The sequence below is a fragment of the Microdochium trichocladiopsis genome (genome assembly GCF_020744255.1).
Source record: "Microdochium trichocladiopsis strain MPI-CAGE-CH-0230 chromosome Unknown B0I36scaffold_1, whole genome shotgun sequence".
NCBI classification, from domain to species: domain Eukaryota; kingdom Fungi; phylum Ascomycota; class Sordariomycetes; order Xylariales; family Microdochiaceae; genus Microdochium; species Microdochium trichocladiopsis.
The window spans coordinates 2,999,651-3,014,900 of record NW_025763544.1 but is presented as its reverse complement, the minus strand read 5'-3'; the positions used below and the strand labels follow the sequence as shown (position 1 = coordinate 3,014,900).

Below are 15,250 nucleotides of genomic sequence, written 5' to 3'. Positions count from 1 at the left end.
GGGTTGCCCATTTTGAGATGTCATTAGGAAGGGACCGCTGTACTTGCTCGCCAGACTCCTCTCCGGCTTTGTCCGGGTTCCTTACGAAAAAGGGAGCTGGGATGTGCTCCAGGTGCCTCCCCCAAAAGGGGATATGAGGAATTGGCACGATATATTTCTGGCCGCTCATCGAGATTCACGACCAAGCCTAGAGACATATATACATATACATTACGCCACGAGACAAAGATGATGCACACATGTGCCTTGAACTGGTCCTTTGCTAGTATTCACTTTGGCCATATAGCCATTAATCACGAGTAAGTCGACGACAGCCATCTCTCCTTGCCCATTCATCTCCATGGCCCCTTCTCAAATTGAAGAACATGTATTCAAGTTGGGTCAGACGGCATAGCGGCTCAGACCATGCTGATCATGTACGTTCTGGAATTTGTTTTGTGTATCTGCATTGACCCCTCGGAGAAAAAGGATTAACGTTATTGCTAATAAATATACACCAAATCAACTAACTACTACCCTCCCAGGTCGGTCAGGAATACCACGAATCCTCTAGAAGTCACCACCAAAGTCGCCGCCGCCGAAATCATCACCACCAGCACCGTCTTGGTAGCCGTCCTGGTAGGCATCCTCCTGCCCGTCCTGGATCTGGTCGGCAATGATTGCACCACCAATCAGACCGGCACCGAGACCCAGGGCCGCGCCGCCGGCCATGCCCATGCCGCCGCCCGACTTCTTGGGCTGGCCGTAGCCACCGCCGTAGCCGCCGCCACCGCCGTACATCGGCCGGCCACCGTATCCCGGCTGGCCGTAACCACCGCCGCCGAAGCCAGGCTGGCCATAGCCTCCACCGTACTGCTGCGGCGGTGGGCCGCCGCCATAATAGCCCTGCTGTGGTTGGCCGTAACCGCCACCGCCGTAGCCTTGTTGTGGCTGGCCATATCCACCACCGGGATAGCCGCCGCCGTGGGAAGACTTGCTGCCACCGAGCAGCTTGCTCAGGAAGCCCTTGGCCTTTTCTTTGCCGTTGCCGCGAGTATCCTGCTGAGAACCGCCATATTGCTGCTGCTGCTGCTGATACTGGCCCGGCGCGGGGGATCCAGCATAACCACCAGCGGCACCGCGCGCACGAGCCTCCTCCTCTTCCTGCATCTTGCGCGCGAGCGCGGCGTCAGAGTCCTCGTGCGCACTGGTGGCATAGCTACTCGCCGCGCCAGAGCCGGAAGCACCCGCGCCGCCGCCTACCGTGGCCGGTGCACCCTCATGGGCAAACGGGTTCGTCTTGACGTCGCTGGGGGTGGGCTGGTTTGAAGGGGTGTACCCCGGCGGGGGCCCGTCCGGGCCGTCGTGATGTGTGGCGTTGGGGTCGACGGCGGGCTCGGTGGGCTTGTCCCACTGGGACTTCTTGGTGTACGTGTTTACGTAGAACCACTCCTTGTACTGGTCGTTCCAGCGGGCGACCCAGCCCTCGGGGACCTTGGGGGGCGGGGGCCCAGAGGGGGCCTCGAAGTCGGCCATGCGTGGTGTTGTTGTTGTTGTGGTTGGGGTTGGGGTTGTGTGGCTGTGAGAGTTATTCAGGTTTGGTGCCGTTGCTGGTGATTGTACGGAGGGTGCTTTGTTCCTCAGTCGCGGGGGGATCGATGAGATGTGATGCTCTGAGAGGATGCAGAAGGGAGAAGAAGGAGGACAGGAGAGAGAGAGGCGTCGTGGTCGCAGTCAAGTGCGGGGGTGGACTGCTTGATGGGTTCAGTAGCTCGGAGCTCGACTAACAACTGGGCTGGCTGGGCAAAGCACAATCAGACGCCAAGGGTCGGGAGTGATCTGATCTGGTGGGGCCAAGAGGTGGGAGAGATGTGTGCAGTACAGTAGCTCGCCGGCCAAGAGCACTCGAGGCAGATGACTTTATAAAGTGGCGCCTTGGTATCGAGTTGCCCACGGGTGCCCTCATCGTGGCCCGAGGGCGAGATACTTGGTGTACTTTGATGGGTGGTGCGAGGCGGGCGGGCCAAGCGCGGCGCAGTCGGGCCCGTCCACGCACGCACGCAACTTCCGCCTTCTGCGTCAACTAACTATTGCCTTCCAAATGTGTCCCCCGGACGCCAGGGTGAGAACCTCCGGGCCTGCGGCCACAAGTCGACAACTCCGTAATCAGAATTGCACATGACATGTCCCGCTGCGCCTCCTTTGGCCCGTCTGAACGTGCCTTTTCCCGCCCGTTCGTGCCTCGCCCCCGTCTCGCATCGCCAAGCCCTTCCGGCAGGCTACCCCAGGAGGCCCCTCCAGTCCTCTGTGCGTCATGTCGACGTTGCGTCTCCCACCAATCATCCCACGCCCGCCACCTGGGCCACCCGAGGCGGCTTCGGGTCTGGCTGGCCCCAGCTGAGACGCCCGGGCCCAGCTCTCGAGAGCATCCGTCACCTTCGTGTGGCTGAGCACTGCTTCGCTCTCATCAGGTCGGAACCCGCTGACTCACGACTGTAGGTTGCAATCGTGTCGTCTAAATGCCTCTCTCTGCACATTCGCCCTGGGAAACGTAAGCACGCATGGGGGGTTTCACAGTGGGCGGCCTCCCTTCCCCAGCCCTGTCGAGGCCGTTCTGCAGGGTCCCTCGACTTCGCTCTCGGCACGCATAATGCCGGCCACAGTGGGGCCACCGACCGACAGGGGGCGCTGGCTGCCTGTATCCAGCATGTTGGGTTAAATACCTGGGTAGACAATGAATGGCAACCTTAGAACTTGTCAACAGACCAGAGGCCAATAGCCAAATACCAAAAACCTTGTTCAAGAGAGCCAAGCTAGAGAAAGACAAGAACAGCCAAGTCTACCACACCTGGGTATATCTTGCAAACAATGCCCATGTACCTTGCTTGCCTGCCTGTTCGGCAAGCCGCTTTGCGCCAACCAACAACCAATCCTGAAAAAGATATCAACACCTCTAAAATGAAAATGTTTCCCGTGCTGCAGGCACAATAACAGCCAGTGGCCTCCACTCGCATCACACCATGTCTCGGTGTCTGTGCTGCCGTTCCTCAAAGAGCCGCGCAGCCTCCATGCAGTATCCCGTCCGCCCACTGCCCATCCTCCTCTCGCTCGCGTAGCATACAAGCACCCCGTCCAGTATGCCAGACAAGATCCCTTCCATCGCGCCCAGGATGCCCCAACCAATCATACTGGCAACTATGCCGACGACATACGCATACGCACTGCCCCGGATCCCTCCACGGTCGGGCAGCGTCACCTCGAGCTGTCGTGCAGTCATCACCCACGCAGCAAAACCCAACGCCGTCGACATGACAAAGCGTGCAGCGTGAAGCAGCAGCTTGGCCATCCGATAAGGCACCAGAGTCGTCGTCTGTCCTCGCTCAAACGTGCTTGGTGTCAAGCTGGTCGTCGGCCCCGTGCCTAGGAACGAAATCCTGCTCAACGCGCCAGCAGACTCCATCAGCGGCTGCGAATGGATCGATGCATACGTAAGAGCCAGCGGGTTGGTGAGGATCGTGACTGGCCGTGGGGCAATGCGCCACCCGATGAACTCAATGATTGCCGAGAGCCGCCGCGGGAGGATCAGGATTGGTAGGCGCACGGCCAGGGACAGCAGTGTCGAGGCGCAGACGGTGCCAAACACGGTGGTCAAAGAGTGTATCAGCGCTTCCTTGACAATCGCGTTGGACGGCGACGGCGGCTGCTTGTTTCGGAAGAAGTACCAGTTCGAGACAGTGCCAGCAGTGGTGGCCCGGACAACACCGCTCAGAACCGAAAGTGTCCACACAAACATGAGGAAGAAGAAAATGGCGAGCCACCAAGTGGCTGTACCAATGACAAATGCCGATAGTGACTTTGAGAAGTAGCCACCCAGGAATATCCGGGTGAACATGCTAAGCCATACCCATGTCCAGACGACGACGAATCCCAAGGACGCAAAGCCAAGCAAGACGAGTGCCGGGTTGGCACCAAGGATGCGACTTGAAAAGTCGAGAATGTCCACTGCTTGTTGGATGTCGTGGCGGCCCTTGTACAAGAGGTAGGTCCAGATTACCGCACAGATGCCCGGCACAAGGGCGGCATAGCGCATGACGACGTCCTGTAATCGGCTGCCCCCATCGGGACCCTGATAACTCGATATCAAGGGGTACAGGGAGAATGAGAAGAGCACCACTGGTACACCCAGCAGAATGACCAATGCAAGCGGCCTCACAAAGGACCGCAGCATAGCCATCCAAACCAGTGCAACGATGGCCGACACGAGGGTGTCCACAGCCAAGAGATAGAAGGACGAGTGTAGGGTAGTGTAGATGGTGTCGCCAATCGGGTGCTTCCGACTTGGTGCTGATGTGTTCAACCAGACCAGCACGAAAGTGGCGACAAGCGAGGCCAGCGCGATCAGGTAGATCCACGCAAAGAACTGGTCGTGGACGAATACCTCGCCGTATAGACGTGATGGCGCTGTAGGAATAGCGGCGTCTTGCACTTCGTCCTCGTCTTCTTCAGCGATGACTGTCTGCATCAGGCCGTGGCCATGCTCGGGTTGTGGATTCCTCAACGGGCCCTTCTTGAATTGCTGGAAGGCCGGGGGCTCATGATCAGTAGGTGTCTCCAGTAGGAGATCACCAGGGACGGAGTTGTCCATGACAGTCGATTCGAGGCCCACATCCACCATCTTGCCGCTTTCGTCACTGTCCGAGTTGTGACGCCTGGGGCTCTTAGCGTGGTCTGCTGCAGCATCGACGGTCGTCCTCTTGGTCCGTCGATCTTGAAAGCTCGAGTCGCCATTCCAGCTGCTTTTGATGCCCATCGGGCGAGTACGCTCGTCATACTCATAACTATGTTGCTCGCCGCTTTGGTCCAGTGACTGCCTACTCAACTCGTTTTCCGAAGCTGAGCTTTCCTCAAGCCTGCTCGATACAAAGACCCTGCGCGAGCGCTGCAGAGCTCGTAGATCGGCAGCGTCCCGGACGTCGTCCTCATCATCGTCTTGAAAGTCGTTCAGGGCGCTGTGAAAGAGCGGCGCATCTGGTGCAGCGCTGTACCGTGACGCGAAGCCGAACCTGGACTGCCCGCTCGGCTGATAAGGATTCCCGAGTCTCGACTGGTACGCGGACCGGTTGGGATGTCTTGAGAAGCGAGATGGATGCTCTGCAGGTTGTCTACTCGACCCTTCGCCTCTGTCGGGCTGGCCAAAGTTGGAAAGTCGAGACTGGGACTGCGCCAGAAACTTGGACGCGTCTGTGAACGAGGCGAGCCGTGGTCAGCCTGACGAGGTTCCCAGACAGATGGGCCGAGACGCGGAAGCATTCTCTACGATGGACACTCACATTCTGAAAACATGGTTCACGAGAAACCCGAGCACGAAAGCGCCCCGACTCAAGTGGGACAGGAAGAGGCGGAGCGCTGGGGCATCAAGAGAGACGGAGGTGCAAGGGGAAAAAAAGGTCGACTCGTGCAATGAGAATGTACCCGTGGTGTTGTGCTGCTGGCTGACGAATCTGCCGGGCGGTTCGGCTGAGCTTACGCAATGATCCAGGAGCGTTGAGAATGACGACAGTGATGCCTGCAGGGAGTCGGCGATAAGGAGTACTAGGCCGCGGGCGGCTATTGGCGGCGGCGATGTCGCTGTCGGAGTTGTCGTGTCGCGTGGAGGCCCGACTGGGAGATTGACGAAAGGGAGAGGAAGAGTGTTTGCAGGAGCCGGCAGACGACGCAAAGGGTGGGAGAAGAGGATGGAAGCAAGCAAGCAAGCAAGGCTGACGAGAAATAGGCTCTGGTGGTGAGCATGCACTATGCCGGTGGCAGGCAAGAGCAGTGCGTGCTTGTGAAGCGGTCACTTGCATGTCGTGCCTGCCGTGTCATGCACAGCTCAGCACCAGGCGCCAGCGCCGTATGCGGAGCCCGGGCCTGGAGCACCTGAGTCGCACGCCGACGACTGCCACTGGCCCCCCCAAGGGCCGCCCTTCCCCACGCCACCATCCGCCGCCCACGCAGGCAGACGGGGACCCTTCCAAGATGACGATACACTGAGCAGCACCTGCCAGCTTGATGGACCACTCCAGTCCCGCGGCCATCACTTGATGGGCCGTACGCTACCTACAGTGTCCGGGAAAGCCTGTGACTGCTGATTCAGACGATCCGTCCGCCCGGGCCCTTATCGTGGACGGCGTGGGCCTGAGCCCTTGGAGAACCTTGGGAGCCATCAATCAGGTCACGAGTTGGACAGGGGGCACCAGTGGATCTGCTGAGCGCTGCGGGTGAGGCAGGCAGGCCGGGCACATGCAGGTCAGGAGGGCACTCCCGCAACTGCAGGAGCTAGAGCTCCGCCTTATCGTGCGTCCCTCCAAGCACGCGCTTCCTCAACCACCACACCACTGCACAAGCCGCCTCCCACTCTATCCTTTGCTCGACACCTGCTGCTTGCTCATGACTGTTCTCCCTCATTGAAAAGTCTCGCGACCTGTCTGTCCCCCCCGCCAGCCTAGCCCAGCCTGACCACGATACCCCGAGTTCCCAGCAGCACCACTGTAGACCACCCAAACGACGTCACTGCGATTCCTGCTCCACGTTCCTGCTGGGCAGCTTCGTCCTCGACCTCTATCCTTGCCCGTCCACACGGCGCCGACCACAGCTGCTGCCCTCAATGTCGTCGCCGCCCTGGGACTACATAGCCAAGCTCGTCTGCATCGGCGACTCGGGCTGCGGCAAGTCGTCCCTCACCATCCGCCTCTGCGAAGGCCGCTTCAGCGCACAGCATGATGTCACCATTGGCGTCGAGTTCGGCTCCCGCATCGTCCCCGTAGGGCCCCCTCACAGCACGCCCAAGCCGCCACAGCTGGCCTCTTCACAACCTGCCGAGCACTCTGGCGACTCGTCCGCCGACGCCCCCGCCAGAAAGCCAGAAGGCCTGCCCACGCCGCGGACGACACCCAAGGACAAAGACCAGCAAGACCCTCCCGAGCAGAAGCACATGAAGCTGTCGCTGTGGGACACGGCAGGGCAAGAGACGTACAAGTCGGTCACTCGGTCCTACTTCCGCGGCGCCAGCGGAGCGCTGCTCGTCTTCGACATCACCCGGAAACAGACATTCCTGCACGTCACAGACTGGCTCAATGACCTCCGGCAAATTGCCGAGCCCGACATCGTCGTGGTCCTCGTAGGCAACAAGCTCGACCGCGCGTCAGAAACACCCGAGGGGGAGGAGGACGACACAGCCGCCGCATCCAAGAGCAACGGCAACCCAAACCGCGACGACGGCAAGACCGGCCACAGGCGCGAGGTCTCGAGGGCCGAGGCCGAGGCGTGGGCCAAGCAGAACGGCGTGCTGCACTACGTCGAGACGAGTGCCAAGAGCGGCGAGAATGTCGAGGCGGCCTTTATGAACGTGGCCGAGCGCATCTTTGAGAACATCAATGCCGGCAAGTACGACCTCAACGACCGGCGGTCTGGCGTCAAGGGCCCGGGCCCCGGGACGGCCGCCGCGCGCTCCGTCCAGCTGTCAAATCAGAAAAAGGCCGCTGCTGGTGGATGTTGCTGAGCCCTTTGGATCCCCCCCCCTCCCCGGGGCGGAACTTGTACTTCAGGCTCGCTTGTTTCCGGAGCATACCGTCCCGTCCTGGAAGGGTGTCCTCGTTTTGTATATATATATAGCGCAATTTCCACAGTTTTCTGTCATCGTCGAGGCGGAGGCCCGATGGCGTAGCACAGCTGCAGCTTTTAAAGAAAATGATACCCAATAGGACGGTAATAATGACTACTGACCCAATCTCATGCATCGAGGTCTACATGAAGCTCCATGTCTTCCGAAGGTGCTTTCTTGGCCGAGAACCGGGGTTACCACAAGTCATACCTGGAGGCGATTCACACAAATTCACACCAGAGGCCAAAGAGGTCAAAGAGAACCATGAGTATTTTCCCAATTACGCCTTCAGAATATCTTCTCTACATTTTCTCAAGGAAAAACACAAGCGTTCTTTCGTCATGTGGAGTTACAAGGTTCAAAGGAAAAATGTGGACTGTTGGTCCATGTGTGGGAGATGTGAGTGTGGCTTAGTGCGCCATAGATCGCGAGAGTCTTGTGAAGGGTTTCCCAGCGTCCTGCTGACCAGCCCTGCCGTTTGGTATGGAATGAGGCAGTGTCAATATCATTACAAACCCTCCAGTTTATGGCTCGGGAGCCCAGAGCCATGGCGATCACAAGTACCGCTTTAGTCCGACACGCGCCAGGTGCTGAACCACTTCATGTAGCTGTACTGCTTGTTGGGACCGGTCATGCCCCAGCAAATGGGGATGAAGTAGATGTACAGGCCGATAATGATGGTGTACAGGATGCCATAGATGGTGTACTGGATGACCTGCTTCTGGTTCCTGAGGAAAAAGTCGACCAGGAAACCGAGGGCCAGGATGGCAAAGTAGAGGGCCGGATAGTAATGGTGGACATATGTAACGCGAGCCATGATGACGAACGGCAGGTAGTGAAGGAACCAACCCATGACCGGGTAGATACCAGCGTAGTGGATCAGGTCAATATCGCCTTGCGACAGATCCTTGAACCCGCGCTGCCAGCGCAGGATGTACCAAGCAGCGACAAGACCGACAACGCCGAGCGACGCGGTGGAGACCCAGTACGTGAAAGGGTTGCCGAGAAGAAAGTACTTGACAATATCGTCGTTCCAGCCGCACATGCGAAGACCGACGTGGAGGATAGGCCATTGCCACCACTTAGAAGCCAAGTCATCCTGCTTGTCGGGGTCTGGGACAAGGGCATTGTTCGAGGTCATCATGGCGACGTTGAGGTGGATGAAGTCGTGGAGGAACGGCGACTTGTACTTGCCAGGGTCTCCCGGAGGCACTGTTGGCTTGTTAGCATCAATTTTTTCAACCATTTGCTAGACCAATCGCATCACAACTTACGCTTGTCGTTGGTGTGTGCCTCGATGTTCCAGTGGGTAAACGTGTCCTTGGGGTTATTCTTCTTGTCACAAGTGACCTCAATCTGCTTGAAACCCCACTGGGGAAGGTTGGTGTTGCCCGCCCGCAGGTAGCACCCCATCGAGGGATGCTTAAGACGGAAAGAGCTGGTGAGAGTGCGCAGCTGGGACCTGTCTCGAGAAACATCCTTGACAATCTCAACTTGCCAGTGGTCCTTTTCGTCACCAACAGTCAGGTTACCGTAGCAAGAAACTTCCTTCATGCTCTTGGTGACGGGAGCAGCAATATCGTGAGAGTGCAGATTACGGCCGGTCTGGGCATGGATCAGGCGGACAACGTCGCCGTTCTTGACGAAGCGGGGCTCGGCATCCTCATCAGGGTTGTAGTCAGCCTCGCGGCGGTTGGGGTAGAACCACCACTCGTTGTTGGTGTCCTTGTGGTGGTAGCAAGTGACCTGCTGCTGCTGAGATCCGTCCGGGTAAGTCTGGACATGGCTGTGGAGGAGACCACCACCATAGCCCATGTTCTTGATTGTCACCTTTGAGCCAATGGCGATCTCCAGGGGGGAGTTGCGGCCAATCTCAGTTCCTTCCAGGTTGGCCTGGAACAGAGAGCTCATCTGGGCATCACCGGGACCACTCTTGGTGAGAATGGCAAAGTGCAGGGCAAACGAGAACAGATAGACAAGCAGCGGGATGACGATCAGGCCGACAACGCGGGCAAGGAAGTGAGCACCAAGGACAGTGGGCGGCATCTTGGTGTTACCGAACTTGGTCCACAGATCCTCAATGGTGTAGATGCCGACGAGAGCCGTAACAAAAAGACCGACGAGCTTGATGCTGCAGACGAAACCCAAGCTGAGGCCCGTCAGGAACAGCCAGATGAACCACTCAGGCTCAAACGAGTTCTTTTGCTGGTTGTGAAACTTGGCCCAGCAGAAGACAGTGGCGACGGTTCCGAAGAGAAGCATGGAGTCGAGCAGGATGAAACGGCTGATTGTCGTGTATGAGTTCTCGCAGAGAACCATGAGAGTGACTAGCCATACCGCAGGGCGCTTGAGCTTAAGCTCACGAGCGGTGTAGTACGCAAGAGGGATGCACAGGATGCCCCAGAAAGCGTTGAACGCACGCATGAACGTGTAGTTGAGCTCCTCGGGATATTTCTCGCCAGACTTGAACTCGAAAGTGCCGTTGTATCCTGCCATGACACCAGACAGGCCAACGAGGATTTTGCCGAGCGGAGGGTGGACATCGAAGAAGAAGTCGCGCTTGATGTAATGCGAGCCGAACTTGCCGAAATGGGCCTCATCCCAAGTGACAATGGGGCTGAGGCCAATCTTGTACAATCGAGTGAAGAAGGCGAGGGCGGTGAATATGATGGGGGCGATGATGGGCTCCCACTCCTCGAGGGTTTCGAGGAAACTAGGCTCCTGTAATAACGAGCGGCGTCAGCAACTCCTCGGTTGTGCACGTAAATGATCACGACGGTTCGGGTAGCGGACATACCTTCTTCTTGCCGTGAAGCTTCTTCTCCTCGGGCTGAGTCTGCTGCACGATCGCGACGTTGTCCTGAGGAACGTTGCGACGACGAAGGGCGTCGTTGGCCGCGTCCGCGCCAGAGGCAACGGCGACCTTTTGCTCGGCCATTGTGGGCGATTCCTCCAATCAGTGTTGGCTCGAGATGTGCCGACTTGTTCTACAGGCTCAAGGTCTATGCTCGGGGCCAATCGTGTCAGTTCTCCTGGCAGCAATGGATACAATGGCCGTCTAGTCGTGCGCCCTGAAAATGGGAGTACTGACTGTAGTGTGTGTCGAGGACGAAATCGACTATGCCCTAGTTGAGCAGGTTTTCGATTCGTCCGAGAGGTCGAGATGTTCCGGGGAGGTATAAGGAAATGTCGGGCGCCAAAGGGGCGAAAGAGGGTCGAGAAGGGCGGGATCGAAAGACGCAAAGGGTTATCAATAAAATAAATTATAGGCAAGGCGAGGGGATGATGCCGCGTGTTCACAGCGGGCCGCGCCTGGCTCGAAGGGACGGGCTCTTGTCGAATCGCCGAGCAGGACAGGAACAGCAGGCCAGAACCCGTGGACCGCAAGAGGAATAGAGAAGAACAAGGGATGACCAGAAAGCTCCTCGGGCTGGAGGGGCGAGGCTGTAGAGAGGAAAGGGAGAGGGCAAAGGACGACGAGATGCGTGTCCCCTTCTTTGGCGGGAGGAGATGGAGCCAGTGGGCAATTGCGCTTCCTGACTGGATCCCTTTGACAGGCCAGGGTACGGGGTCCAGCGCATGTACTCCGTACCTCGAGCTGAGCAGCAGCCACTCGTCAGCAGCAGCAGCATGCCCTACCTTAAGGCACCTTCCGGCCGTCCAGCCCGCGCGAGCAAGGGGCGTCGAGTGCAGGTCAATCATTGTCGGCGGGCGCGCACTAGCTGCAAAGGGGTCCACAGCTACCCGCCCGCCGTGGCCCATGTCTCGCTCACCCGAGCAAGCACAGCTGGGCGTCCCAATGCCCACTCGTCCATTGTTTCCCTCCTTCGAGCTCCTGTCTGCCCGCCCCCATCAGGCCACCTTGCACAACTCTGCGTGCTCCAGCTCCGCTCCACAGCCCACCACAGCTAGGCCTGTTGCAGGTAGCTTGACATTCTTCAAAGCTCGTATTGCTGGAAACCGACAACTCCGTTATACGTACAAGTGGGAACAGTGTTCTCCTCAGAGAGAAACTCGCGCAATCCTATCTACTACCGGTAATCGCACACATCTTCTTTCTTTGCATGAGTTACATACCGTATGATTTGCCCGACCAAACACCCCTCTCAGAGCGGAAAAGGTTCGTTCATGCGGCATAACGAAGCTTCAGGCTGGATGGAGCACCACAGATCGTGTTAGCGCTGTTTTGGTGGCGTCGGCTGCTAGTCCTTGTGGTGGCCATGGTCAAAGCACTGTATAAAAGCCTGAATGAGGTCCGGTCGAGAGCTCTATTATCCAATGCCGTACCATGATCGCTGGCACCATGCTGTCTATCTGCCTAATCTTGAAAATGCGATCCACCTGTCGTCGTAGCGATTGCCCTAAAGACGAGGCCAGGCTCTAAACTCGTCCTGCATGCCCAGTGATACTGCAACTAAATCACCCTGCAAGCGCATCCACGAGACCCAGCTCAAGTCTCCTCATCCTCTTACTTTCAGCCCTCATCGTATGCGTAATGACCACGGGTCACAGGCTGGAGTCATGACCTTACCATAGTAGTCCGGCTCCTTCCTTGTCGCCGGCGTGAGCTGATCCCTTTGCCTGTACGCTCACTCGTCATCAGCACGTTGGTCTACAGACTGATAGCGTCCTCTGTTGGCTGGACTGCCACTCGTCCCTCGTGGACCTGTAACGCGGTTGAGCCACTCGCCCACGCGGGCGCGAGAACCACCACGACTCTGCGAGCGATACTGTGGCTTCCCGTCCACGATCGGCACGTAAGGAGGCTCGACGCTTCCGATGTCGAGAGGCGGAATGTTGTTGTCGATTTGGCGACCACGGAAGTCTGACGGAGCTGGGGAGCCGGCACGAATTGAACCGGTCTCGGCTCTCATTTGCGGGGTGCCAGCTGCCGTGCTGGCATCACCGAATAGCGAGTCCATGTCTTCTAGACGCACACCACAGGTCTCCGGATAGATGAAGTACACTAAAGCCAAAGGTTAGTACCTGCATGGGTTGCCATGGCGAGTATGACGACTTACCGACTACGAAACTGACAACACAGAAAAAAGCGTGGAGCAGGTAAAGCCGCCAGCCGATCCATTCTTGTAAAATGGGGGTCATCTCACCAACCAACCAGTTGAAAGCCCAGTTCGAGGCAGTCGACAGACTCGCGCCCTTCGAACGGATGCTAAGGGGGAGGATCTCGGGCGGGTAGAGCCACGGGATAGGGCCCCATGAGTATCCAAAAGCTGCATTGTATAACATGACAAAGATGACAACCATTGTCGGGGTGATGGTGACCTTGAGGTAGAGGAAGTACGACACCATAGACAGTGAGATAGCCATGGCCAAAGCACCGGTGAGGAGGATCACACGCCGACCCCATCGATCAACCACGTACCACGGCGGAATAGTGGAGAGCAGGTAGGTGATGGCGTTGATTCCAGTCATCATGATGGCGTCGTGTCCATGCCATCCCGCAGCTTCGAAGACGTAGGGGGCATAGTACGAAATGACGTTGATGCCATTGAGCTGTGCCAATGCTTGAGCCGACATGGCGATGAACACCCGAGTCTTGTACCGACGGAACATTTCGGTGTATGTTCTCTCGCCTTCCATGCGCTGAAGCAGCACGTTCATCTTGATCTCGCGGTACTCGTCCCGAGCCTTGGGGTTGTGAATATCACCACCACCGTAGAGGTTAGCAATGACCACGATACCCTCTTCGTCGTGGTCGTTGTCGAGCAACCATCTATTCCCGGTTAGATTTTAATCTATTCACGTGCCACGGCATCTCAACTTACCTTGGAGATTCGACAATAATGAGGCTCCCGAAACCCAGCAATGCACCCATGACGCATTGCATCAAGAGCGGGATGCGCCATGACATATCGCTCTCGATATATCCACAGAAGTAGTCAACCCAGACCGAGGTGGCATAACCAATGATGTTACCACTGAACTCGATGCAGGCCAGCTTGCCGCGGTTGTGCGGGGGCGAGATTTCGGACTGGTATACAGGCACGATAGTGGAGAGACTGCCAACACCCAGACCAGCAATGATTCTGCCCAACATCATCATGGGCATGTTGGTGGCTGCGGTCTGTAGAGCACCGCCGATGAAGAAAATGATCGAGCCGTATAGGATGGTCTTTCTGCGGCCGATAATGTCGCCGATTCTGCCGACCGCGAGGGACGATATCAACGCGCCAATCTCGAGAATGGCAACCATGGTGCCGACCTCGGCCTTCGAGGGCTCGTTGAATGCCCGACGGAAGTACGGGCCACTAGAAAGCTGCCAATCAGTATTGCGTGCGTGGATTGCAACGGGGAATTGAAGCACAAACGACGTACGTGATGATGCCCGACATGACACCCTGGTCATATCCAAACAAGAACACACCCAGGGACACGAATATACTCGTGAAATAGCTGTCGAGACCCAGGTCAGTAAGATCACGTCACGGCATATTCGACTTGAGGCTTGGTGGCCCAACGCACATCAGTGACTTCCCCGTTAGGGGGCCACGGCCTCCGGTGGGCGGCATGGTGACGGTGAAGGCGCGCTCAAGGCGCTATGCGTCGCAGGTGTACAACGGGGAGCTCTAATGCTGCAAGCTCATGAGAATCGGAGTGGTCGTCTTCGTCTAGGAGCGATGCACGAGAGAATGGGGTGGGCGTTTGTCGTCGTTATCGTGACATTAGCGAGGGTCCGAAGCCGCTCGCAAAAATGACGTCGCTAGGCACCAAGGTGGCTGGCTTCTCGCGCGACGAGGCCAGCACGCGCGATCCCGACAGGTGACAGTAGCACAGTCGGGTTTGAGGTTTCCGGGTCGAGAGCTGGTCAAATTGCCATTGCCCGCTGGTTAAATGCTGGGAAGGATCACAGAGCAAGCAGATGGAGCGAGAGTCGGAATCAGAGGGGAAAGGCCGGACGCACGTTGCTCAAGAGAGAATAGCCGGCGGGAGGGCTCAAGTCATCTGGGCAGTGACAGGTGATGGGGTCTCGAGGCGCAATCGCACCCCCGGGGGCCCGGCCCTAGCCCAAACTTGGCGGAATTTCCAGGGGTCTGTCTGCTTGCCTGCCTGCACTGCACCAGACACCGTACAAACAACCTTAAGCACAACTCGTTCCTTCCAGCTTCTGGATGCCGTGCCTTTTCCAGCTCTCACATTCTCAAACCCAAAGGATCCCAGCGGCCAATGTGATCGAGTCCAGCCACGCATGCCTCTCTCTCGTCTCTACTTCCACCATGCAAACCAAAAGACCAGAGAGCCTTATCGCATGACGCCGTGTAGCCTCAGTCTGCATGCGATCCGTGTCTCCCAGCCCTCGCCCTGATCAGCGTTGGAATCCCCACATACGGAGAAGCGCAGTGGGGTTCGATCCGTGCCTCTCGACATCTTCTCTGCAAGGCAGGTGTGCCTCGACAACTCATGTGGTCAAGAATTGGCCCAGGAGTGGTACTGCGTCCTGTGCCTCCTTCTCCCGGATTATGACGACTTGATTGCCAACATCTACGGTTGACCAAGGTACGCATACAAGATTGTCGGACATTGCTCCGTGCCAGCTTGAGGTACGGCTCATGGCTCACGATAAAGACCTCGCGACCCCAGCCGCCCCGACCCCGACCCCGACCCCGACAC

At 57.6% G+C, this 15,250-nt stretch overlaps 5 protein-coding genes across 5 annotated transcripts; 1 reads left to right on the top strand and 4 right to left on the bottom strand.

The window, feature by feature from the left end:
* Window positions 1–549: 549 nt before the first annotated feature.
* On the bottom strand, window positions 550–1,515 carry B0I36DRAFT_344259 (uncharacterized protein; the record flags this gene model as incomplete). The annotated part of the gene is made up of 1 exon (XM_046156242.1): window positions 550–1,515. The coding sequence occupies one exon, from the start codon at window positions 1,513–1,515 to the stop codon at window positions 550–552; it is 966 nt and encodes a 321-aa protein (XP_046018584.1).
* Window positions 1,516–2,992: 1,477 nt separating this feature from the next.
* On the bottom strand, window positions 2,993–5,322 carry B0I36DRAFT_371142 (uncharacterized protein; the record flags this gene model as incomplete). Its single annotated transcript, XM_046159989.1, is given in 3 exon segments — window positions 2,993–3,413; window positions 3,423–5,220; window positions 5,310–5,322. Coding segments are annotated over 3 exon segments (2,232 nt in total).
* A 976-nt stretch (window positions 5,323–6,298) lies between these two features.
* Window positions 6,299–7,613, top strand: B0I36DRAFT_11830 (P-loop containing nucleoside triphosphate hydrolase protein). Its single transcript, XM_046147999.1, has 2 exons — window positions 6,299–6,315; window positions 6,500–7,613. Exon 2 carries the CDS (start codon window positions 6,626–6,628, stop codon window positions 7,517–7,519), a length of 894 nt encoding a protein of 297 aa, XP_046018582.1. The 5' UTR covers window positions 6,299–6,315; window positions 6,500–6,625; the 3' UTR covers window positions 7,520–7,613.
* Window positions 7,614–8,189: 576 nt separating this feature from the next.
* B0I36DRAFT_232854 (glycosyltransferase family 39 protein) lies at window positions 8,190–10,559 on the bottom strand (the record flags this gene model as incomplete). The annotated part of the gene is made up of 3 exons (XM_046149180.1): window positions 8,190–8,833; window positions 8,896–10,339; window positions 10,419–10,559. 3 exons carry the CDS (start codon window positions 10,557–10,559, stop codon window positions 8,190–8,192), a joined length of 2,229 nt encoding a protein of 742 aa, XP_046018581.1.
* A 1,651-nt stretch (window positions 10,560–12,210) lies between these two features.
* B0I36DRAFT_357809 (uncharacterized protein) lies at window positions 12,211–14,151 on the bottom strand (the record flags this gene model as incomplete). The annotated part of the gene is made up of 5 exons (XM_046157859.1): window positions 12,211–12,587; window positions 12,643–13,355; window positions 13,408–13,890; window positions 13,958–14,035; window positions 14,105–14,151. 5 exons carry the CDS (start codon window positions 14,149–14,151, stop codon window positions 12,211–12,213), a joined length of 1,698 nt encoding a protein of 565 aa, XP_046018580.1.
* Window positions 14,152–15,250: the final 1,099 nt, after the last annotated feature.